Raw genomic sequence first — 25,549 nt, 5'->3', positions numbered from 1 at the left:
ATCAAAAGCAAGGGAAGAAAAAGGCATGGAGAATGTTAAGCAGTGATTCAGAACAGGTATGTGTGTATATATTTTGGGCGGTACTAGGATCTGAACTCAGGGTCTCATGCTTGCTAGGCAGGTGCTCTGACATTTGAGCTACGCCTCCAGCCTACAACAGTGGAGAAAATGACAAGATGGTCACATAAAACTTTTTTAGGAGAACAAGGCACAACAAAGGGACATAATGAGGCTCCTATGAAAATATTACTAAAAAATGTAAATTATTGAATCTAGAATTAAATATATATAAGCTTATTTATAAAAATTATATCAAGGAAGTTGACCACAAAAGTAGTTTTACAGACAGAACAACAAAAGATGGAGTCTATAATTTACTTACTCAGTGCATTTCAAGGGCCCAAGCTTTCACCTGGGTACAAAATCTGATTGCTTTGAAACATCACTTAGAGCCTGGGCTAACTAGTTCATGAGTTGGTTTATTTTACACCAATGTTAATACCGTGAAGAACTTACTCTGATGTGGCTTTTTCCCAGTCTTTCCCAGAGTCTGTCAGTTTTGGGATTCACAGGGACAACAACATGGTGTACAGTATCTGGAACAGAATCTTCTCCTTTTAAATCAACCCATGTGGGAAAATGCATTATCTTTTCAGATAACTTCTTTACATCAAAAGAATGCAAAGTAGCAGAACAAACAATCACCTAAAAATAAGGAGATTCAAATTTAGACAAACTGTTACTTTATAAAAATAATGATTGTATCACACTAGTACTAATGGAGGTCTAAAGACAAGTTCAATAGCTGACTCTATGCAACAACTATGAGTGTAACTGGGGACAGGTTCATCTCTCTGAGGTTCAGTCCCTTCACTCTCACACACAAATCGTGCCATCTCTTCCTCCAGGTTAACAACAATTAAGTAAATGAAAGGTCTTTGAAAATTAAAAGTCACAAGTTACTATTTATCCCTTTTTCTCAAAAGTCTCTCTCTTTCAAATGCTTCCTAAGGGTAAAGGATGAGAACAGTAACAGCAATAGTTCAAGAAGTAAGTAAGAGTAACTAAGCAGTAAGAAGTAACTAAAGAGACAATTGTTTCTGAATAACTTCAACCAGGACGCAGTAGTAATAATCTGGAATATATACCCTAATGCTCCATAGGAAAAGAACAGCTGGAAGTTTTTACTTACAGTCGTCTGTAATACCTAAGATACTAAAACAAAAAGACTTTGCCCCTGAATGTATTGTCCACATTGACTTTTAAGCTGCATTAGTCATGTGATACCTGAAGTCTTTTTCCATCAGAGGTAATCTGAGGAATCTGACTGTGCATCCTATTTATAAAATCAGAATAACCTTGAGAAAGAAGCCCATCCTGTACAAAGCAAAGACAAAAATAAGACTTTAATCAGTATCAACGTTTTTTTCCTAAATCAAATTTAAAATGTAAGGTAAGAAATCTAATTCATATACATACATATGCCTGTATTTTCAAAATGATTATTTTCTATCTGTTGGATATTTAAAGACAAATTTTAAATTCAACTATGAAGTTCCTGTGACTAAAACATTTCTCATACTGCAGTACAAAAGTTACTAGCTTCTCACACATGTCCTTAGATTATGACTTTAATATGAAAAATAAAAATATTTCAGTGCTAGGCAAAGTTCAACCCATCTTGAGAATAACCTGGGAAAATATCCAAAAATCTCAAACACATTTATGATCTTCCACAATGGCCCACATTTGCAACTATAACATAAAGAAATAATCTGTACTGTGTAAAAATAATCTATGCACAAACGTACACTTGGAATAAAAATCAAACCGAAGTATATAATTACTAATAGGAGTGATCAAATAAACCATGACGTTATATAATAAAGAGCCTCCAAAAATTGTTTAAAATGACATGAGACATACATGATATTACAAAAAAAAAAATTTCCTAGATTCCTTGAAGCTTGATTTCACCTACCTAAAATAATACAGTCATTCCTTAAGTATCCACAGGTAGTTTCAGGATTCCTGTTGGATCAAGTCCCTTACATAAAATGGCACAATATTTGAAGCTTTTAAATCACTTCTAAATTACTCAGATATAATGCAAAGTAAATGCTATGCAAAGTTATTACCCTGTATTGCTTAGGGAACAATGATGAAAAAACTCCATATGTGTTCAGTACAGACACAGTATTTTTAAAAAATGTTTTTGATTAAGCTTAGTTGAATCTGTAGACATGGTATGTATGGATACAAAGGCCAACTGTATTTCTATCAGTACAAGCAGTAGATGAGAATATACCAAACTGGTAACAAATAATTATCTCTAAGCAGTAGGATAATGACTAATTGTGTATTTTTTTCATTTTAAATAGTTTATCTCAAAAAATGTAAGCACACTTTTAAAAGCAAGATTGTATTTCAACATACAGCTTCATCCAGGACCAAGAATCTGACTTGAGATAAGTTCAGCTTTCCAGTTGACACCAAATCATCTAGTCTTCCTGGAGTACCTACGACAATATCTACCTGAAAAAGAGCAAAAGAGGCACCTAATGAAAACTGAAGAAGGATTATAATTACTTAAAATAGAAACCAATAATTTTCTACTTATAACAAAAACATATATACCAAAGTTATCACAGTCAATGCAATTTTTAAAAAATGAGTTATATATTAAATTTGTGTTTGACTTGAAATTAAATGTGAAGACTGCCAACTGATTTTGGACAACCATAGCTGTTATGTATGTAAGTTTAACATATACAATTTGTATTTTCCACAAAAAAGTCAGATGAATTTACATGAATTCTCAAATTAAACCAGGACTTGAATTCCAATCCCACCGTGATTCAACTGCGTGACCTTGACTTAAATTTGGTTATAATTAACAGTAACAGTGACTAGAAAATAATTAACATTTGTCAAGTGCTAAACATCTTATAAATTTCATGTAATATGACCACTACAAGAAATACAACTATTATTGTTTTTTAGCATAAATTTACAAATAGGATTTCAATGTAATATTTATATACATGCATATAATGTACTTTGATCAAACTCACCCCTTCTACTACTTTCTTAATCTTCCTTCTTCTACTCTTAACAGTTTTCAGTGGGTTTCATTATGCTGTTTTCATACACATATACAGTTTATAGTTCAATTACATTCACGCCCTTTCCTTCTTCCTTTCTTTTCCTCTTCCCCATTCACTGGATCGTCCCTTTCCAAACAGTCTGCCTTTTACAATCCTATTTTTTATTGCTTCTTTTTGGCAGTAGTGGAAATTGAACTCAGGGCCTCATACTTGCGAGGCAGGCACTCTAGCACTGAGCCACACTATCAGCCCATTTTGCTATGGTTGTGTTTGAGACAGGGCCTTGCTTTGTATCTAGACCACGATGCTCCTCCTACTTAAGCCTCCCACACAGCTGAAATGATAGGCACACATGCCACCGCGCCCAGCTATTATTGGTGGAGATAGGGTCTCATGAACTTTTTGCTGGGCTGGCCTTGAACTGCAATCCTCCTCTCCATTTTTCAAGTAGCTAAGATTATGGGCAGGAGCCACTGTGCCCAATCCTATTATTATTCCTATTATTAAATAAGGAAATTCAAGCATAGAATACTAAAGTCACAAGCCATCTAGATTATATTGTTAGTAAGTATGCACACTGTCATTCAAACTCAAGAGTGCAAACTCAAGAGTGTATTTGAGTGCATCAGGCCTCAAATACAGATACTGACAATGCACCAAACTTTAGAACATCAAAAAACTCAAATAATTCTACTCTCACTCCAAAGCCAACTTGGACTCCAGCGTAAGTCAACACAGGGCTGAAGGTGACCCACAGATGATAGAAAATATAAGATGGAAAGCAGAAAGAGAATGCGTTAGAATTGAATTTTGCTGAGAAAACTATGGACTAAAGTGTTAGCCTGTAGTTTGCCATTGGCTTCAAAAAGTATTTAATCTTGAAATATGACTGATGAATGCATATCTAATTCCCTAAAAGCTCTGTTAAGTAGAAAATGTAAGTTCAGAAACTTAGTATCTTTTGTGGATACTAAATTTCTTACCTACCACTAGAAAGAAAATAACAACTAAATAAAAACATTTCAAAGCAATAGTACTCATCACAGTACAGCATTAATAAGTATAATAATAATGATTCCTTGCTTTTAGTATACTATACCAGGTCAAACTGAAAATCTAATCAGCATCAAATTTAGTTTGATAGAGGCAACAATCGATTAAAGACGAACTGAAGAGGGACATAATTTCTCACCAGACTTAGTATCATTTGTATCCTTAACTCTAGTTTCTTTTTTTCAATTATTCCAAAAAAGAAAGAATTTTAATTCATAAAATCTACAAGGAAATTCTCAGGTGCTCAAAGGGTGAACAAAAAAAATTCATCTATAGAATTCTGCGTAAGAATTTAGAACAACTTATCTACATACGTCTAGGCAAAGAAAAGGTACACCTGCAAGAATAAATTCTTTGAATAAACTCTTCTGACCTTATACTAATTTCAGCTACATTTGATTTTTCTTCGAAAAAAACAGAACTATATTGGCAAATGACAAGTTTGTGTGTATGTGTATGTGTGTTTTTATTTTTTGAGACATGATCTCTCTGTGTAGTCTCGCACTCACCATGTAATCCAGGCTGGCCTCAAACTCACAATCCTCCCACCATCACCTCCCAAGTGCTGGGATTGCAAGCATGAGTCATCACAACCCGCTTCAAATTACTTTTTAAAAACCAGTGTGGTTCACACCTGTAATCCTAGCTACTCAGGAGGCAGAGATCAAAAGGTTCACAGTTCAAGACTAGGTAGCCCAGGTAAAAAGGGGTTGGTGGAATGACTCAATTGGTAGAACGCTCACCTAGCAAGTGAGAGTCTGAGTTTGAGCTTCACTATAACCCCCTCCACCGCAAAAAAATTCAACTTACCCCATTATCTAAAACAGAGAGCTGATCCCGTGCTGCAACACCTCCAATTATCAGAAGCTCCCTGAAATAAAGATCAGAATGATAATGTAGAAAGAAGATTAAAATCTGTTTTACACTGTTGGATATGTATCTGTGTCTTTCAGTTGGAAATTAAGGTTGAATAAGACACTGCAAAAGATTTTGCAATAAAGTACTGACAAGGTCAGAAACTAAGTACTTCATTCCCACTAGCTGGGTACACACATGCCAAAGCACAATAAAGCAACTGGAGAATGTGAAAGTCTAGAGCACAGAAACAATCAGTCCTCACTCAACATATCTTTCTACACTAGGATAATTCAAGTTCTTCTAAAACATGGTTTGTATCTACCTTTTAAGACATATGTTCTTGTATATATATAAAATACTCCTGAAAGTGAGGTGTGAAAATGTGGCTCACAACTGTAATCCCAGGTACTCAGGAAGCAGAGATCAGGAGGATTGTGGTTCAAAGTCAGCCCAGCCAAATAGTTTGCGATCCCTAGCTCAAAAAACCCATCACAAAAAAGGGCTGGTGGAGTGGCTCAAGATGTAGGCCTTGAGTTCAAACTCCGGTACCACGAAAAAAAAACAAAAGGCGAAAATACAAGAAACTGAGAATTAAGTAAAACACTTAATTTCACAAAATACCTTTTGTGTTGCTTGAATTTTTTCATTCAACAAATGGTGCTTGGACAAATGGATATGCATAATGCAAAAGATTACACTTAAAACCTCCTTCCCAACACACATAAAAATTATCTCTAAATGGATCAGAGACCTAGATGTAGAACCTCAAAGCATAAAAAGCTCAGAAAATTTTCATGAAGTAAATTTTCTTGGCCTTGGTTTAGGCAAAACCTACTTACATGCAATTTTAAAATACAGTGACAAAAGACAATAAATTAGAATTCATGAAAGTTAAAATTTTCAATGTATAGTATCAAGAGTAAACAGACAACTCATAGAATGGGAGAAAATTCTGCAAATCACAAATTTAATATGCAGAATAATACATACATAAAATATGTAAAGAACTCATAACTCAACAAAAAGACAGCCCAATTTAAAAATGGACAAAAGACTCAAACATTTATTCTCCAGATCTATACAAGTGGCCAAGAAGCACAAGAAAACTGTTCAAAGCATCAGCTATTATGGTAGTGCACATTAAAACCTAAATAAGATAGCTCACACCTACTATGATGGCTATACTGAAAAACAAAGGTAATAAGTGTTGGTGAAGATGTGGAGAAATGGGAACCCTCATATATTGCTGGTAGGTACAAAGCAGCATGGTCATTTTGGAAAAAACGTTAAACATTAAGTTATCACATGACCCAGCAATCCCATTCCTAAGTATATATCCAGAAGAAAATGAAAATGTGTCCACATAAAAACTTGTTCATGAATGCTCAGAGCATCATAACCAAAAACAGAGGTGATGGACAGCACAAATGTCCATCAAGTAATGAATGAATAACCCAAAATATGGTAAACAACAACTTAGGCAAAAAAATAAACTAAGTACTAATACATGCTAACATGTAAAATGTTATGAAAGTGAAGGAAGCCAGTCACAAAAGACTTTATACAGTCCATTTATATAAAATACCCAGAATAGGCAAATCTATAAAGATAAAAAATAAAGTAGTAGTTAGCTAGGGTTGGGAAGGCTAGGGGACAATGGTACTGATTGCTAATGGGTATAGTGTTTCTTTGTGGGGTAACAAAAATATTCAAAATAGTTACGGGATGGTGATTATAGTTAACTCTAAGAATAGAGTCAAACTAAAAATAACTTATCAAGCCAAGCATGGTGATGTACGCTTGTAAGACCAGTCTTGAGACGTTTAGGCAGGAGAATCACAAACTTGAGGCCAGCCTGGGCTACATAGTGAGACCCAATTTCAAAAAAGCAAAACAAAAAAAAAAAATCTGTACATTTTTTGGGTAAATAGTCCATGCTAATTATACCTCAAAGCTGTTTACAAAAAAAGAATATCTTTTAATAGCAAAGTTACCTCCAGAGGCAGGCACATAACTTTCCATCAGAAGTATCTCCAAGTCTCTTCCTTATTAATTTGATTACTCATTTAAAAAGTAATAGAAAACACTAAGGAAATGGATGCCATAAACTCATTAAAAATCATCTTAATGGTTGCCTATCTTCAACTAAGCAATTTCAATCATAAAACTAGACAAAAGCTTTCTAGCTTACTAAAATAATAGTGTCCACTATCTTAGCATATTCCCTAGCTGCCTAGCACCCCAGAGTCACTGTATTTCCTAAATCCAGCACAGTGGCTACTACCTAAGAATCACCTTGAGGTGATGTTCTTTTTCTTTTAAAAAGCAAAAGCTCTAATTCCTACTCCCTGGAAATTATGATTCAGTACAGCTAGGGAACAGGACTAATAAAAACTTCAAAAACAAATTTTTTTTGGTGGTACTGGGGCTTGAACTCATGGCCTCACTCTTGCTAGGTCTCTACCACCTGAGCCACACCACCAGACCTTTTTCCTTTGGTTATTTTTGAGATCGGGTCTCACTTTATGCCTGAGCTGGCCTGGATTACAGTCCTCCTATATGTACTTCTCCTAGTAGTTAAGATGACAGGCACATACCAACATGCACAGCCACTGGTTGAGATGAGTCTTGAAAATGCTTTTTGCCTGGGACAGCCTAGAAGCACAATCCTCCCAGTCTCCACCTCTCCAAGTGGCTAGGATTACAGAACTGAGCCACTGGACTCAGCCAATAAATCTGTGTTTTTAAATAAGATCCCCAAGTCCCTATGTTTAGAAATAACTGTTCTATCATTTCTTCTCCAATTATAATTTATCCCTATCCCCCTTTATAATCTGATACATTTAACCTAAAAATTTAGCAGAAGATAATACAGATACATACAACTAATCTATGCTTATACGAAAAGCACTGTTGGATTGAAGAATAAAAAAAGAAACTTTGCCTTTTTGTTTTTAATTGTTGTGCTGGGTGGGGGTACATTGTTTCATTTACAAAAGTTCTCACAACATATCGGAATTATATCATACTTGAGTTCACCCCATCCACCATTCTCCTTTACCTCTCCCTCCCCCTATTACTGGAACAGCTCCAAGAGGTCTCATTTTTCCATTTACATACACATGTACACAGTATTTGCACTATATTCACCCTCCCATGTTCTTTCACCACCTTCTTCCCCCGGCACTGGTACCAATCCACCCATGCAAGACCTGCTGTGCCTTCCTGTTCTGCAATTTTGTAAAAGGGAAAAAAAAATGACATTACATTTGTTTAAGATAGCTAAACAGGGAGTTTCCTTTTGACATTTCAAGGTATATATTATAACCCGAATTGGTTCATCTCCTCTATTTTTCTTCTTTCTACCTTAGTCCCCCTTCTTATGGTGGAAGAAACGTGTCTTAAGGAGAAAATCTGAGTTGGAAAGAATAAAGCTTTACATACACAAAATAAGGAACACAATCACATGATGGTGTTACAGTCCGCATATGAAGTGTCCCCAAAAGACTCAAGTGTTGAAGACCTGGTTACCGGCTTATGGATTCAATTGTTGTGAGGTAACTGGATCATAAGGGCTCTGACCCAATGGATCAATAATATGACAGGTTCCTAATGTTATGGCATTGCTGACAGGTGGTGGAAACGAGATGAGGCCTAGTTGGAGGAAGTAGGTCACTGGGGGCCTGCCCTGGAAGGGTTCACTTGCTTCTGGCTTATTCCTGTCTGTCTCTTTGCTTTCTGGCTGCCTTGAGGAGAGTAGCTCTCTTCTGCCCTGTGCTCCCCATCATGATGATTGTCTTATCACAAACCCAGAAACTATGTAACCAATGGACCAGGAAATGAAACTGCTGAAACTATGAGCCAAAAATAAATCCTTCCTCCTTTCAGTTGGTTTTCTCAGGTCCTTTGTTAAAGCAAAGAAAACCTAACACAGATGGTATATAGGATTGAGAAGAGGCAAGCAGTATTTGAAGAAGAAGAAAGGACAGCTCATTGCACAGAAATATCAGAAATTCAGCTGGCTTTTAAAGAAAGGAAAAGGTTCATTTGTACTGAATACCAAATGAGTAACCCATAATTTTTTTTAACCAGTAAATTGATCCTATTACTCATCTTCCTTTCTAGTCTGTCTCTACGCACACTGTTTACACACAATGAAGCACCAAATCAAGTCATGTTGGCATTTTGCCTCCTTGCAAAACCACTCTTCCCACTGAAGAGGTATCCAAATCTCTTATACTGAGCAACCAACCTGGCTCATGTCCTCCTCTGGTGGCTTTCCCTTTCACATGCTCAAGGCATTTCTCACTCTAATCTGGTTGTTTCTCTCCCCTCCACACAATCCCCACTCTCACACTTAATTCTGTGACAGAAAGACTAGTTCTCATTGCTGCAATCAGGATTCCTACCCCAGACCTACACACAGTAGGTATGTCAGTATTTGCAAAATGAGTAACATGCACCACTCCTCAAAACAAAATTAGGGTTTTGCCTAGTATAATTTAACACTACATCAGTTTTCTTAACTCATAAGTAAGAGCAATATTTAAAAGATAGTAGTTGGTGATGCTAAAATACTCAAAAGCTTCTGGAATAAGATAGTGGTGATAGTTGTACAATCCTGTGAATATACTAAAAGCTGCTGAAATGTTCACTTTTAAATGGTGAATTTTACAGTGTGGATTGTTATGATAGAAAATTAATTGAAAGAAAAATTAACAAAAATCAAGTGTCAAATCAACCAAAAAGGTAGTTTGCTTATATGACATAGCTTTCCTCAAACTAAAGGGAATTCTAATTGGATATGGTGGTACTTGCCTATAATCCCAGCACAAGAGGCTGAGGCAGGTCAATTGTGAGCTCAGGGCCAATCTGGGCTATACAAAGCAAGATCTTGCCATTAAACAATTTTTTTTTCAAAAACTTTAATTTTTTTTTTTTTTAAAAGGGAAAGAAAATTGCTACTGAGCAAGAAATTCCACAAGCTCACTTAACTATGGTCTCCCTCCAATGGCCCAAATGGAAGAAAGCTGCCACTGGAAGGCAGTCTGAGAAGCAGCTTCTCAAGTTTACCAACATGCCACAAACAAAGCATGCATTTTCTATGTAAATGAACTGATGAAATGAATCTAACATTGAATGGAATGCTCCCTTCAAAATATTTTTACTCCAGTACTGGTTATGACTAACCATGACTCTTCATGTAAGAAACACAGGAAAAATCAATTTGTTTTTGTTTTAAAATCAAACCTACTACTAATGAAATGAAGTTACACATACGAACATTACTATATATAAACATTAAGTATATTTATATACTCACACATGTAATATATGTGTATATCACATACACTGAATATCCCATTTTTTTGTACTTTACTCTTCTTCCAAAACACTTCGAACCTAAAGACAACAGGCATTTAAGCATAAAACAAAGACCTACCTTAATTTAGGATTATCAATATATTTCTTAAACTGTTTGATGTTATTCAAAGTTTGTTCAGCTAACTCCCGGGAGGGTTCAACAATGAGAGCTTTTGGAGCATTGGGGAGAAACTTTGTTTGTGTCACTTGCGCATTACCTTAGGAGAAAAAAAAGAAAAGATTAGAACACGTTTAAATCATACCTAATAAATTCAATTACCTGTAAAACATGAGCCTGAATACTTCAATACCAAAGTTTTAAATAATAACTGCCAAAAAGTATAGGATAGAGGGCTGGGGATGAGGCTCAAGTGGTAAGACACTTGCCAACCATGTGCAAGACCCTGGGTTGAATCCTCAGTACCATGAAAAAAATATATATAGCAAACAGTCAATCAAAATAAAACTAAAATTCCTAAAATTAAGTAGAACAAGGTTTCTTTAAATGAAGCCTACTTGGAATAATTGTAATTGATTTGACACATCTATAAAAATAACTCGTTTGTTTTTTGATGAGCCAAGAAATGTATTCAAGTTAAAGAGCTGAAATCTATTGGGCAATACAAAGGGGAAGAGGATAAACTTTCACATTAGACTGCTTAGATTCAGTTCTACCATTTTATTTTCTTTGTGAACTTGGGCAAGTTACTTCAAGCCCCTATTCCCAGGCTTTGCCTGTAAACCCAGAAGAGTGCTGTCTCAAGTTGTTGTGAAGATTCATAATCCATGGCATTAACAAGCACACAGTCCACACATATATGATCATCATGACTGAGAACCAAATAAAGTTTATGAATTAGGTTTTGAAACTGAATTTTACTGGGGTGTTAAAGACATGTGATTAAACAAGAAAGGGAGTTCAATGCAACTCACTACGAGAAACCTTACTTAATTGAATTTTCTTCAATGCCCCATTTTAGAAACCCTTAACCCTCTTCAGTGCAATACCTGTGTGCTGCGATTTGACAACATAACTATCCGGTGCCTTGCAAAGAGCAACAAAACCATCTTTAGGTGGAAACTTAAATTCTTCTTCACCAAAGTTAAATTTCAGCTCAGCATTCTAGCATTGAATAAAAAAGAAAATTAAAATTGTTAACCTAAGAGCAAATTGCCCTATACAACATAATAGAAATCAAGGAACTATAAAACTACAGAAAGGTTTTTCTAACTTGATTCTTAATTACCTTCAAAACACAGGCAGGAAAGAGGGCTTGATTTTTCATGTGTGGTGGTACTTCAAAGGCCAAACCAAGATCTTTTCCTTTGAAAACAAATGAAACCAGAGAAATTGAAACAACCAGAAAAGAACTTTCACCTTCTCACACCATCAAATCTACCAACCTACCATGAAACCCGTGGATAAACCTTGATGCCTAGGGCCAACCTCTTCACTTTTTTACTTTACTCCTGAAACTGTCCCCACCCACCCCCCCTTACTTTCTTAATTATTTATTCCCTAGCTACAAGATCACTGCCACTAGACACTTCATGGCATACATACTCACATCAGACACACAAGAAACCTCCCTTGAGAGCCCACCTCTTCCCCCACTTACCTTCCATTTCTTCTATCTTCTGAGGTAAAACTCACCGGCTTCCATGTTCATATGTCCACTTCCTTTCATCCCACTGTCTACTGATCTGACTCCCAGTTAGCACCCCTCACCCATCCCCTTGCTCCATCAAAACAGCTATAAAGCACATTGATGCTCTCCACAATCAACAGCTAATTCTCACTCATTCTCTTTCTAGAAAAGACTCCTCGGTAGCATTGGACACAACCTGACTGCTCCCTTCTCCTGGGAACACTTTCCTCACCTAGGACGCATGACCCCATGCTCTCCTGGTTCCCTTCAGTATACCAACTTGGTATAGCCACAGGAACCTAGGCCTAGATCTTTTCTGTCCAAGCTCAGCACAATCCTGACACATGGGCCTCCTTACTATCACGCAGGTATCTCAAATACACTCCTACTTCAAGGCCTCTGTATTTACTGTTCCCTCTGCTTAAAATGCTCTTTCAAGATATCTGCACAGCCTCCCAGCCAACTCTGACTTCCACTTAAATGTCATGTCATCAGCAAGCCTTCTCTGACCATCCTATAGAGAAGCATATATCCCCATATTGGATTCACTGTGCACTCTCTTGCCCTGCTTTGACCTCTCCTTCTCAGACTTACTAAGCCATCACAGAGGTAATCTTGTTTGCCGTATTTTCTGTTGTGTCTTCAGCACTTAACACGGTACACAGCCCAAAATAAATACTTGACAGATATAACTCAAATGAAAGGCCAGGACGGAGGGACAGAAGATTGAAGAGGATGAGTGGAGTTTTAAAATCATAAATACCGAGTATCTTTTTGCCAATAAGATCCATAGAACTTACCATTTTTGGAGAACTTGACATGCCCTTTATCTATATCTAGATAACATCCAATAGTATCATGCATAGTGAATTCCTAGAAACCCAGAAAACAAAATAACTATTAACAGAAAACAAAATCTTACATGAAATTAAAAGTTTAACTATAGCAGCATCAAAAACAAATGCTGGTGGTTCACACTTATAAACCTAGCTACTTGGGAGCTGAGATTTCAAGGATTGAGGTTCAAGTCTAGCCCAAACAAACAAAAAAAAAAGAGCTCATGAGACCCCATCTTAAACAACAGCTGGGTGTGGTGGTGCACAGCTGTCAACCCAAGCTAAGATACGAAGTATCCAAGGCCAGCCCAGGCAAACAAGTTTAACTCCATTTCAATGGAAAAAAGCCGAGGGTGGTAGCATGTGCCTGTCATCCTAGCTACAAAGAGAAGTATAAAAAAAAAAAAAAAGGATTGTGGTCCAGGTGGGCCTGGGCAAAAAATAACCAGAGCAAAAAGGGCTGAAAGTGTGGCTCAACCCAGCAAGTGCAAAGCCTCGAGTTCAACCCTGTACTGCCAAAAAAAAAAAAAAAAAGTGCTGTTTCAAAATAATTTCTCTAAATGGTAATGTAGGTGTTAAAAATGCTTATCAGCGCATATAACATACAACAGCAAATGCATCTTAGGAGCTGGCTTTTTAGAATCAACATATTAAAGTTCACTACTCTATGGGTTTAGGCTCACCAGAACAACTATATTTGGGACGACCATGGTCAAAACTAAGAAATGAGAACAACATATATAAAAGCCAAAGCCAAAATCACTATAGGACCAAAAGAAAAGACAATGTAACAGAAAATGTAATTTTAGAAGGGCTAGTAAGTGGCCTCAAAGAAAAATTTATGACTAATGTATTAGTTTTGTGCAATATTTCTTTTCTGAAGTGCAAATCTGAACTTCCTGTGGACAACAGAGATAATCCACTTGGGCTTTGAGAATCATTTCTACACCCTCAATCATGTCATAAGTGATCAAGTATGCAAAAAAATAAAAAAAACTTACTAATGCTATTTAAATCAGTAACATCATAGCTTACCTCTCCATAATTATCAAACTGTTTATTATGGGATTTCTTTCCTGTTCCACCAAAGCCAAATCCAAACTTGTCAGTCCCTAGATTTAAAAAGTAGCTTATTTATGTGGTGATAGTACATACAAAATTAAAAGCCATGTAAAAGAATTTTATATATCTTTTTCAAGAAAACACCAAAAAAGTCTCCCTTAAGTTTAATGATCCTGAAACATCTGAAGAATTTTTAATCTACAGAGATGAAGCAACACTATGGACACACGTAACACTGAATCCCTCTTTGCTTTGGCCACTAAGAAATTCAAATGCAATTTTACTATAATTTGAAGAATCTATGCAGTACTGTATGGTACTTAAATTTACCCTGACTCCATTCATATTCTTAACCTTTTTCTCCCTAATTCCATACTTTTAAAATACATGGGTCAACTTTACTCACCCTGATTTCATACTGTTAAAGTATGTGTTTTTTTGTTTGTTTTTAAAATAAGTTACTTCAAATCTTTCCTGGAGCAGGGTGGAGTACAGATAAACAGAATTTCTGTGTCTAAAATACAAACCTTTTATGGTTAAATCTATTAAACCTATTAAGTTGTTTTCCCAAAAAATAAAATGTTAGCTCTCCACAAACACAAATCAATTCAGTTACTTTAAAAAACACGTACCTAGATCTAAGGAGGCCTGCATCGTAGACCACCCGACTCTGCACAATCCTTGGTCGTGACAGGACACCTCGTAGTAGTGTTTCCCTGTAACAGTAAAGTGCTTTTGAGGTTTATATAAATCATTAAATCATGTACATGTGACTCATTTACCACGCAGTCACTTTCCCACTGCTTCTGAATTATAGTTTGTATGTACCAATGAAGGTGTTTTTAAATACCATTAAAAATCTTTTCAGATCCTTTATTTAAAGTTACTTAAGTTCATGTACCAACACAGTCTCAAAAGCTTAAGCAAGCAAAATGCTGTTCAAATACCTTTCATTAATCCTTTAGTAGCTCTGCACCCGTGCCATTCCTTTACTTCTCTGCTTTGACAACAAAGACCATCTGACCCAATTGCTGGATTTGAGGAAAAGCACACAAGAATGTCAGTACAGGCCTTATAAACCATGCATTCTCAAATAAATACCATTCAGTTTCACTAATAATTCCTTAACTTGTTACAACATTCCGGAGTTTGAGACTTTCTGATTCCCAGGTGATAAATAGCAATACTTTACCTAAAAGTAACTGCCATTATTCATTCCCTAAATGTTCTCAGTTATGTTGGGGGCTAGTTTCTAGACTGTCATCTATTAAAGAAGACAAGAGTTTACAGCAACAAATCAAAAAAAGAATCAACACAGCCCTCACCTGACTTGCACTAGCAATAGCTGTACTACCAACACAAATGTGTTTAGACAACCATTCTCTAGAATCCTTTAAAAGAATACTCAAGGATGACACAGCACTCATTCGTCATTATTTGTTGCCCTGACTTTATACTTAAATTAGAGCCTGAGTGACCACTACACTAAATGGTAACAGAAAATGTCTTGGTTTATTCATGGATCCAGAAATCTTACCAGAAAGTAGGAAAAAATCATATAAACAAACATGTATTTGTTGTTGGTTAATATTAGGGCTCTAAAAGATTAAGTTTATATAAAAAACACAGCCGTGAACCATGGTGTCTACATAGTAAGTACTCACTAGTTTTAAATAAAGATTTAGCTCTGTCTGTATTAGAAAGAAACTATAACTTCTGCCCTGGTTCATGACTGCAACTCATGTTCAGCACCTGAATGTAGAAGTTTTAAAATACCACTCATCACACATCTTACTTCACTGATCAAAAATTAAATCACAGTATAAATTCTTATGCACACGGGAATGAGCTACATAAAACTTTTGACTTTTTAAAAAAGTTCTATAGCAAAGACAGCCCTTAAAAACTTTTCTATTTAAAATTCTTCATGCATATATATAAAGGTTTATGTAAGTTAGATGTCATATGGTTTTTTTTTTTTTTTTTTTGGCAGTGGGGAGCATGAGTTCTCATCCCCATCCTCGGTCTCCCTGAATCCTGCTTTACTCCCTCACGAACACCTGGTAAACACTCCACAGCCCTACAGTTTTAATATTCTGTGATGGTTACACAACAGTTCTAGGATATACCCTACTGTTTTGCTACCCATTCTCCAAACAACAGCATTTATTTGTCCAGTTTTTTTCATTATGAACAGTGGTACAACAGCTTTGTATGTGTGTCTTTGCATACTGGTATTTTCATTCTAATGAGGGATATCCTCTGGAATACGTATTTTTAATTTAACAGGTAAAGCCAAATTGCTTTCAAGAAAGGCAGTAATTCCTAAGTTTCACACTTTTGAATTCTTGCAAGTAAGATGGGTAAAAAAAATAACAAGTTACCTTAATTTAAATTTGCATTTTCTACTACCTGTGAGCTTTATCTTTGTATGTTTAGTGACCATTTGAATTTGTTCTTCTGTGAACTGCCTATTAGTATCCTTTATCTATTTTTTACTGTTTATTTCTTACCAAAATGGATAAAACTTTATCTGTTATCTACATTAAGAACCCTTATTAATTTCTAATGATACTCTATCTTTCATCAACATTGCAAAGTATTCTTTGTATATCTATTACTTGTCAATTATCATCATTATAGTAACTTTTCCACATTTAAAAAAATTTTATAAGATACACCTGTATTACCCCAGGTGTGGTGGCATATGCCTGTAATCCCAGCACTTGGTAGGCTGAGGCAGAAGTTCTCCAGTTCTAGACCAGCCTGAGATACATAGTGAGACCCTGTTTCAAAACAAAACCCACTGCCACCACTGAAAAGACCAAATATACCTATCTTGGTGGGAATCAAGAGTAGAAGAAAAGTGGATGGATGGACGCATTCAATACACGATGTATGCATATATGGAAGCATCACAGTGAATCCCACTAATTTGTACAAGTAATGTGTTAATAATTATAAAAACAAAGAAACAACAAAGACAAATAAACCTGCCTTTTCTTTTACAATTTCTGAGTTTCTTATTTGGGTTATAAAACTTCCCATCCCACTAAAGTGTATCTGTGATTTTTCTATACTTAAATTCTTGTGTTTTATACATGCATATATTATTTGTAATTATAATACATAAATTATATATTGTGTTGTATTAATACTTAATATATACATACATAAGTTCTACAGTATCTAATAAATATGTATGTTAAAATATGATATATTTATTTCTAATTATGAGAAAAAGGCCAATTTTATTTTGTTCCAGATGGATCAATTGTGCCTGTACCCTTTCCTGAATACATCATACTTTTTTCCTACTGAAGTATTTTCTCCTGCATATTAACTTCTCATATATGATGTGATCTGTTTCCATAATTCTCTACTGTCTATTCCTATTTCAGGACTGTTCTGTTTAACTATCATGACTGTTTTACTATCTGGTAAATTATTTACTGTACTTTTTCATAATTTTCTTTTATTCACACATCCTTTTTGAAATAAACTTGAGTTACAAATAAATGGGTAAAATCTACTTACCAAAAGCAGAACCTCTATCATATGGATTCATTTGCCATTTGTTGAGCACTAAACAAATTAAAATAATAAGTTACTTCAAAATATATGTAATTAAAATGCTATTAAAAAAACAAAACTAATATATTTTATGACACACCTCAATCTCTCCAGAGTCCAATATGGTTTTCATTTTATTTAGAATATACACATAAAATTGGAGCTGTGTAGCTGGGTATGGTGGCTCAAGCCTGTAACCCTTGTTACTTGGGAGACATAGATTGGGAAGATCCCAGTTCAAGGCCAGTCTGGGTGAAAAGTTCGCAAAACCCAGTGGGATCTACTGGCTGGACGTGATGACACGTGCCTGTCATCCTAGCTACTCAGGAAAGTACAAATGGAGAAGAATCTCAGTTCAGCACAGCCTAAGTCTAAAGCAAGACCCAATCTCAAAAATAACCAATGCAAAAAAGACTAGTGGAATGGCTCAAATGGTAGCGTGCATGCCTAGTAAGTGCAAGGTCCTGGGTTCAACCCGTGGTACCACAAAAAAAAAAAAAAAAAAAAAGGAGGGAGCTGTTTTTATTAAAGGCAAATCTAAAGCTAAAAATTGAAACAGGTCAATAATAATTACAGGACTATCTAGACTAAAATCTCATCTCTTCACAGTGCACTTCGTATTAGGTGACATTAATCTTTGCTCCCACTCTTAGGTCACTGAGAAAATAAAGTTTAAGTAACTAAGCAGGTTGACTTTAAGCATGATGGAAATAACTGACCAACAGCAAATCTTTTATCTTAATTCACTATTACATTCAAAAGTCACACATATTTTCCTCCTTGCTTTCATGGGATTGGCATTTTCCTTTTCTGAAATATCTTAATAATCTACGGATAATCAAATAATTTTAATAACTAAAGAAAACAATATATGCTTTTTGGCTCAACTACCAGCCCAAGGCAGAAATCCTTATCATTTTGAGTTATCAATCATCAGCATGAACACTTTGAACAACAGAAAAATAGCTTTCTTGAGGTTCTCCCTTCCACAGATGGCTCAATGTAGCAAGTACGTAAGCAGAAATCATCTATATTATTTGTTCCTTGTCCTACTTTCTAGAACTTCTACTTTCTCTTCAGGTCTCTTCAATAATGTAGTAATCATCCTCTCCTTTCTATGTCTCTATATTTACAAATCTACATTTCTTTATTCTCATAGGACATGACTTAGAACAGTCACTCTTTGGTTATCCTCCTTTAGAAACAGTCTTTATCACCATCTGGTTGTTGTAAATTTTGAAACTATTTTACAATAACCCACAATCTAAATTATCTCATTATCTCATAATTTATTTACAAATTAGTTCATACTATGAACTATGAAAATATATTCAAAAAACTGAGAAGAAAATGTTTCCATGCCAAGTTCACACTACTTAAGCTTGCTATTTTGTCACAATTCTGTTTTCTATCATGAAAGAACTTCAAAATACAGAATAAATTTTGTTAAAATGTAACAAAAGCAGAGATTAAATAAAAGAACGTAATTTAAAGATGAGGAAATTAAGGTAAGATTATTGTAAGGAATGGATCAGAAACTTAATAGAACCAACCTGCCCAGTACCCCACCTCCATATGAACAGGACTGGAAATACTGACTTAAAATTGACATTTTTGACTTTCTGAGCTCCTTAATTCTTCTCTTAAAGGAAAAGGTCTGCATCTTTTACCTGTGTCAGGCAATACATCCCACCATCATGGGTTTTTACTCCATGAATTATATGTGAAATCCTTGCATAATACTTCCTTTGCAAAATGTTTAATATTTGGAACAAAAAGTTTTAACGTTAAAAAAAAATACAAAGATAGCTAAATGTGTTTTCCAAATTGCCAGAATTTTCTTAACAGGAGTACTAGTTATATTTTAAGAGACAACTAAGGGCTGGTGGAGTGGCTCAAGTGGTAGAGTGCCTGGATCCAAATCCCAGTACTACTAAAAAAAAAAAAGTTTAAGAGGGACAACCATTTACTGTTCAGACTCTAAATGATACTTAGCATACTTGGTTCCAGAGTACCAAATTCCACTACTACACTGCAAAATGCACACCCAAACCTCACATTTCTAGATGCTAGGAATGAGAATAACTAATTTATACAAAAGGAAATATCAATCTATAAAATTACCTGAAGCACCCGTTTTTATTGTGGTTTTTCCCTTTTTGCCTTCCTGTTGGTCTTTCAGAGTTTCATAAACTATCTGGATAACTGGAATACTGAAAGCCTACAAAAGAAACAAGCTCTCTATATTAGTATTTGGATATTAACGATAGTTAGTAATCAATATAAACAACCAAAATCATGCATGCACTATATTATACATACTCTAGATTGCTGCTCCAATATCATTTACCCAAACCCTATATACCAGTAAGACACCCGAGAGTTAACTGAAGGAAATAGAAGCCAGTTGATAACCTAAAACATCAACATTTAATAATGACCTGCAGAATGAATCTAAAGAGAGAAATTGTCTAGTCTGACAAACTGTTTCTCTAGAGTAGGACAACAGTAGATCAACGTTCTCATTTCAATCTCTTTATTATGTTTCAAAATTCTGAAGTGAGAATAAACACTAAAGATAATGTAACTCCTCCTCCAAGACCCTTTTAAAACTGTATTCTGAAAGCCATAATCTTTTGTAGAGCTTCACAATTTGCTAGCAACAAAAATATCACTCTTTAAATCCCAGTTCTGCCAAAAAAAAAAAAAAAATTACTCTCAATAGCAAGCCATCAATTCCTTAAATTTTGGAGGTGGTTGTTTTATTGTTTTTGTTTTGGTAGTATTGGGATTTGAACTCAGGGCCTTGTGCTTGCTAAGCAGCTCTCTACCACTTGAGCCACACTGCCAGCCCTGTTTAATTAAATATTTCAAAATAAAATTTTAAAATAAATTTAAAATTTTAAATGTATTACTTACACCAGTTTTTCCACTTCCTGTTTCTGCAGCCTGAAAGGGGAGGGAAGAATGATTTTACAGTTTATATCAAATTAGCATGAAACCACAAAGAAACCTTTACCATGTGACCAGTTACATCTATTTTCAGTGCCTCAAGATTACCTAGACATCCTCAGTCAACCTTGACTCTTGCCAATCATGTCACCTCGGCCAACCCCTTATGATTCTGCTCTACCCTCCCTTCCTTTCCCATCGCCACCATTCAAATGGAGCTGCCATCATTTCAATCTACATTTTTATGAAAGTATCTTAACAGTATCTAACTCTATAGCACTATACTATAATCTGCTACCAAATTGGTCTCCACAAAAACACAATTCTAACCATGCACACCTACTTAAGGACTTTTCACACTCCCACCGCCAACAAGTCCCCAAATTCTTTAACATGACACTTGAGAAAGACTCCAACTAACATAAGCCACTATGTATTTCCCATTTTATCTACAGTTACACCCTCCCATGAGACATACACACTTTATGCTAGCATCTATCTGAACTACTCTAAGATTTTATCCTGCATTCTCCTATTCACTGTTTTTGGCTATGTACGCCAAAAACAGCATTGCTTTTTTATCCTCCCTTCCTCCACACAGTCCCTCATGATCCCCCCAAGCCAAGGGATAAACAGCCTTCCATGTGAACACTGCAGTACTCTGCATTTCCTCTACAGGTGTCCTATTCTCTCTTTATGATGTTCATTTTGGTACATGTCTTCCACCCTAACTGGTTTAAGACTCTCAATGGCAAAGACTACATCTTTTTCACACCAAGGCTATCCCCACAGCTTCTACCTAATACTGTGAATATAGTCTATGTATCATAAATGTTGGTGAATAAATAAAATTTGACAAAAATACCACTTTTAAGTCCATGGGAATTCTTAAAGTGGGATATACACAAATGCAACCCCAGAATGGTGTCTCCAGGTCCCAAACACTTCATTAAATATAAACATACCATAAGTACATCACCTCCTCCCAGGATCAGCGGGATAGATTCAGCCTGGATATCAGTTGGGAGACTAAGAAGAATTGTATTTGAAAAACTTTAGTTAATGAAAGAAAATCACCTCAGTCAATTAAGTCATATTACATTACAAACCTAAAAGAAAATATAATTTGGTGAATACAACCAATTTTTTTTTAGGAGAAATAAAAGTTCAAAAGGAAATATTTCATAATCTAAAGAATCACCAGCAAAACCGAATTTCACTTATCCAAACTAGACTACAAAAATTTGATAAAATCACTATTTAAATACAAAACATCCATGTCACGGGTGCCTGTAAGTGCTATGTACTTACAGCCAATCCATCTCTTCCACAGCTTGTGCAATCTCAGGCATAACACCCATCTCTGAAAATAAAAAGTAAATTTAAAAACCATGCCTACTAAGCTTGCCATAAATCATATTGCTCCTAAAATTACTTTCATAGAACTGGGGTGAGGCTTTGAAGCACATCTTTTATATTGGACCTGCTGAGACAGATTTGAGCTCAAACTCAAGCTTTCAATTACTACCAAGTTAACTGTCAGCAAGGCCACAAACCTGTTTTTTCAACACAATAAGGGGCTTATACTACCTACTTTGCAGGGATATAATGCATCCCCACAATTAATGTAATGCATTGGTATGTCATGTAATGCATGTCACTTAATCATAGTAACCACCTGTGTTTGTTTACCTCCTATAGGACTAGTAAATCACCTGCCAGAGTTAGGGTTCTAACCTCAGTTGTTTCTTTCAGTGACAGTGTGATAGTTATGTGTTTTGGCTATTACAAGGCTCTGAACAACCTCAAGAATCTGAGAAAAATGAACAGCCCCTATTTATTGGCAGCCATAACCAAAATTCTGGTTAACTGAAGAAGGTGGGGTCAATGGTGAAACATGAGCAACTGCAGATGTCAACTGAAGAGCTGCTCTATCTTAACTGTGCATGTATTTAAATAATTCTGTATTAAGGCCAGTCCTAAATGAATAGATTGGGTTGGTCCTAACTAGGTTTTGTCATTTTATCATTCCTTACTCAAATAAATGTAGAGGGTAGTTATACAGAGTAGCTGGATAACTTAAAACTTCCCTTCCAAATGATAAGTGATTTTATATTAAGTCTGCATTTGTAGAATGCAGTTTTTATTAGTTACCATTACAAAAGTAGATATCCCTATAAAAAATGAATACTCAAATATTACCAACCCCCAGAAATAACCAACTATGAAATTTTGTGACTGTCAGTTTGTGAAAAGGCATAAAGCATATCTACAAGGTGAATATAATTTTTACTAGTTTTTTCTTTGCATCAGATGAGCAGAATCACCATTTTCAAAACTGAAGACTCTTAAAACTTTAAATCTCCCCAGGAAAATCTACAAACTGATTAAGCTAGTGAGATCTTTCTAAGAATGACCCCCCCCCATTAGAGTCTAGTTATATTTGCCTAAATGCAAATTGTTTGAAAAAAGGGAGTGACAGTCTTAAGTGTGCTGCATAATGAATATTGTAAAATGAAGCTACTTGCAAACTATTATAATATAGGAACCACAGATTGCTTTCAGCAAATTCTAGACAATTTCTTGGCCTGTTCTGGTCATGTGCTGTGCATGTTTTCTTTGAAATCATGTCTTTTTTAAGTACAGCACTTTTAACAGCTAAGGGAAAATGGAAATATTCATGTTAATTCTTTTGTCTTTATTTCATATCACAGGCTCTTCCGCCAGTCCTTTATTCCACCATTCCTAAAATGTGTGTATGACTCCCTAAGATGTGTATCTATAAAACAATGGCCCAGAACTACTCTACAAATCTTGGGTTTAACAAATGTTAGGTTGAAAAAAAAAAAAAAAAAAAAAAAAAAAACACTCTGAGTAGATTTCCCCAGGATTCTTATAAGAAGAAATGACTTTTAACAGCAAGAAATGCTCTTGCGTGTCTAGAGATTTGGAATTTCTAGTATCCTTACAGGACAAAGCTAAAAAACATACAACGCTGTAAGATCTGAAGTCATCTTAATAAGTCAAAATCATTAAAAAGCAGACCTAACTTGATATATTTGCTGCTATACAAATTCGTATTTAGTGTACGTAAGGCCAATTACAGCTTTGCAAAGCTGTGAATTCATAAAAGGAGGATGATAAAAAAAAAGAGGATAAGAGGAAAGCCAACTGCTGGGTACAAGCCACAGCAAATCCCGCTTGGAAACAGGGGAGCATCATATGTGAAAATAAGTAACTCATTTTATTAACTTACGTTGGGCTGTACGTGCGGGGACATGCTTTCCCTTTAGCTTCAATTTGAACGTTAATAGGGATATGATGGCGTTTGATAAGAAATAAAAAGGTTTGTGCGAGGGGTTTTTTTATTCTTGAAAGAGCTTGAAAAGAAAATGGGTACAGGCAAGATGGTCATTTTCTCAAATGACCCTCGCTCCACGCCCTGTGGCTTCTTGGCCTGGCCATGGCCAGAGGGGCGGCGAGCAAAAAAGGGTTCCCCAAGGGCCGCGGTCACCGCCACGTCAAAGAGGGGAGGCGGCGGTGCCCGACCCGCCACACCAACGCCGCGCAGCCGCATCACCCGCAGGAAAGCCGGAGGGCCGGGGGTCGGGGAGTGGACTCTGGTACAAGAAAAAGAAGCTTAAGAACGGGCAGGGCCAGCAGCTAGAGAGAAATGCCCTTCCTGAACCTGAGCCGCAAGGACCAGACCTCTCGCGACCGCCTCGGGTCCCCAGGGAGCCGCAGAGGACCGCGTCCTTCGGCTTCCTGCCATTACCCTAAAGCTCCTCACTAGCTGCCCGAGGGCCGAGGCGGACAGAGAGCCGCCCACACCACCCACCCCCAACTTCCACAAACGCACCGGAGAAGGCCGCCATCTTCGCCCTGTCCTCCGCCGCTCCGCCAGCTCAGTCCCTCCCTCCCGAGTGACACGCCGCGGCGGGGGCAGCACGCGCTTCCGGCCCTAGGCCTTCGGCGTTCCGAGTCCGGGCAGGAAGTCGACTTCGGAAGGATAGTTCCGTCAAAGAAAAGATCCGCCTGAGCCGCTCAGACCAGATAAGGCAGTCTGAGAGCAACTGGGCGTTCCCTTCCACAAGAAGCCAGGGCCGGACACTTTTAATCGTCCTTATAGTTACCATTTATTTAGAACACGCTACGTTTGTGTCACCAGGATCACTTTTCCTCGAATAAGGGAGCAGATGTTTGGGTCAAACATTGAGCCAGGCTGATCTAATGGCAAAACTGCCCTCTCCGTGCCTCACTCACTCCTGTAACCTCACGCCAATCAGTAGGGCCATGTGGTGTGGAGCTGACCTGAACCCACTGAATTGCATTGCCCAGAGAACCAGGGATAGCGAGTGCCTGGCACCCACTATTTGTTAAATATTTCTGATGGGCATAAACAGTTCCTTCAGCTGTGTTTGATGTAGCATTGATAATTTCAGATTTGATTTCCAGGTGGCTTTGACTCCTTTCTGTTTGCTGGGATGGGAAAAGAAAACGAACGACCAATCCTCCCCACCACTCAGGTAGGTATTAGAATCTTTAGATGTACACACTAAAGTTCAGGAAAGTCAATCCTGTACCTAATGCCACAGAGCTTTTAAATGACAACTGGGGAATCTGGACCACATCTTCCTAACTCCAGGGCCCATTTTGTATTCCCTGAAGCCTGTCCCAGAATATCATGGAGAAAAGTGAAACCCTCGGGCAAAATAGGGCTAGAAGTGCAGATTTCAGAGCTGTACTACCTGTGTTTGCATTGTGGCTCTGCCACTTGCTCCCTGAACACATGAAACTTCTGGGCTTCAGTTTGCCCATCCGCAAAATAAGGATGAATAATACTATATCTCATAAGATTGTTATGAAGATTGAATAAAATTTACCAAGTTCCTAGAGGAGTAAATAGCACATGGTAACAATATATATGTTATTCCTATTTTTACTATTATATGTAACAGGATTCACCTGAAGCTCCAACAGCCAAGGACAATACATTCAGGCCTGTAACTTCACACTTGCAAAGGGCACCACTCACAATATAGTCTACATTCCTCTTTTTAATTGTTTTCATTTATTAGCGTATAATAGCTGTATG

At 36.5% G+C, this 25,549-nt stretch overlaps 1 protein-coding gene across 1 annotated transcript in view; it reads right to left on the bottom strand.

The window, feature by feature from the left end:
- The window catches only part of Ddx1 (DEAD-box helicase 1), a 34,107-nt gene extending 9,681 nt beyond the window's left edge, over nucleotides 1-24,426 (bottom strand). The window contains exons 1-17 of the mRNA XM_020168282.2: nucleotides 24,314-24,426; nucleotides 21,766-21,817; nucleotides 21,420-21,483; nucleotides 20,422-20,451; nucleotides 19,627-19,723; nucleotides 17,467-17,514; nucleotides 14,877-14,960; nucleotides 14,562-14,645; nucleotides 13,903-13,979; nucleotides 12,832-12,904; nucleotides 11,630-11,706; nucleotides 11,391-11,505; nucleotides 10,462-10,600; nucleotides 4,971-5,031; nucleotides 2,437-2,535; nucleotides 1,288-1,377; nucleotides 517-705 (exon numbers count right to left, since the gene is read on the bottom strand). Of these exons, the coding sequence (XP_020023871.1) occupies nucleotides 517-705; nucleotides 1,288-1,377; nucleotides 2,437-2,535; nucleotides 4,971-5,031; nucleotides 10,462-10,600; nucleotides 11,391-11,505; nucleotides 11,630-11,706; nucleotides 12,832-12,904; nucleotides 13,903-13,979; nucleotides 14,562-14,645; nucleotides 14,877-14,960; nucleotides 17,467-17,514; nucleotides 19,627-19,723; nucleotides 20,422-20,451; nucleotides 21,420-21,483; nucleotides 21,766-21,817; nucleotides 24,314-24,329 (1,395 nt within the window). The 5' untranslated portion in view covers nucleotides 24,330-24,426. The remainder of the gene's footprint in view (nucleotides 1-516; nucleotides 706-1,287; nucleotides 1,378-2,436; nucleotides 2,536-4,970; nucleotides 5,032-10,461; nucleotides 10,601-11,390; nucleotides 11,506-11,629; nucleotides 11,707-12,831; nucleotides 12,905-13,902; nucleotides 13,980-14,561; nucleotides 14,646-14,876; nucleotides 14,961-17,466; nucleotides 17,515-19,626; nucleotides 19,724-20,421; nucleotides 20,452-21,419; nucleotides 21,484-21,765; nucleotides 21,818-24,313) is intronic.
- Between the last annotated feature and the right edge of the window lie 1,123 nt (nucleotides 24,427-25,549).

Source organism: Castor canadensis, chromosome 12 (assembly GCF_047511655.1).
Source record: "Castor canadensis chromosome 12, mCasCan1.hap1v2, whole genome shotgun sequence".
Taxonomy (NCBI): domain Eukaryota; kingdom Metazoa; phylum Chordata; class Mammalia; order Rodentia; family Castoridae; genus Castor; species Castor canadensis.
This window is presented reverse-complemented; position numbering and strand designations above follow the sequence as displayed.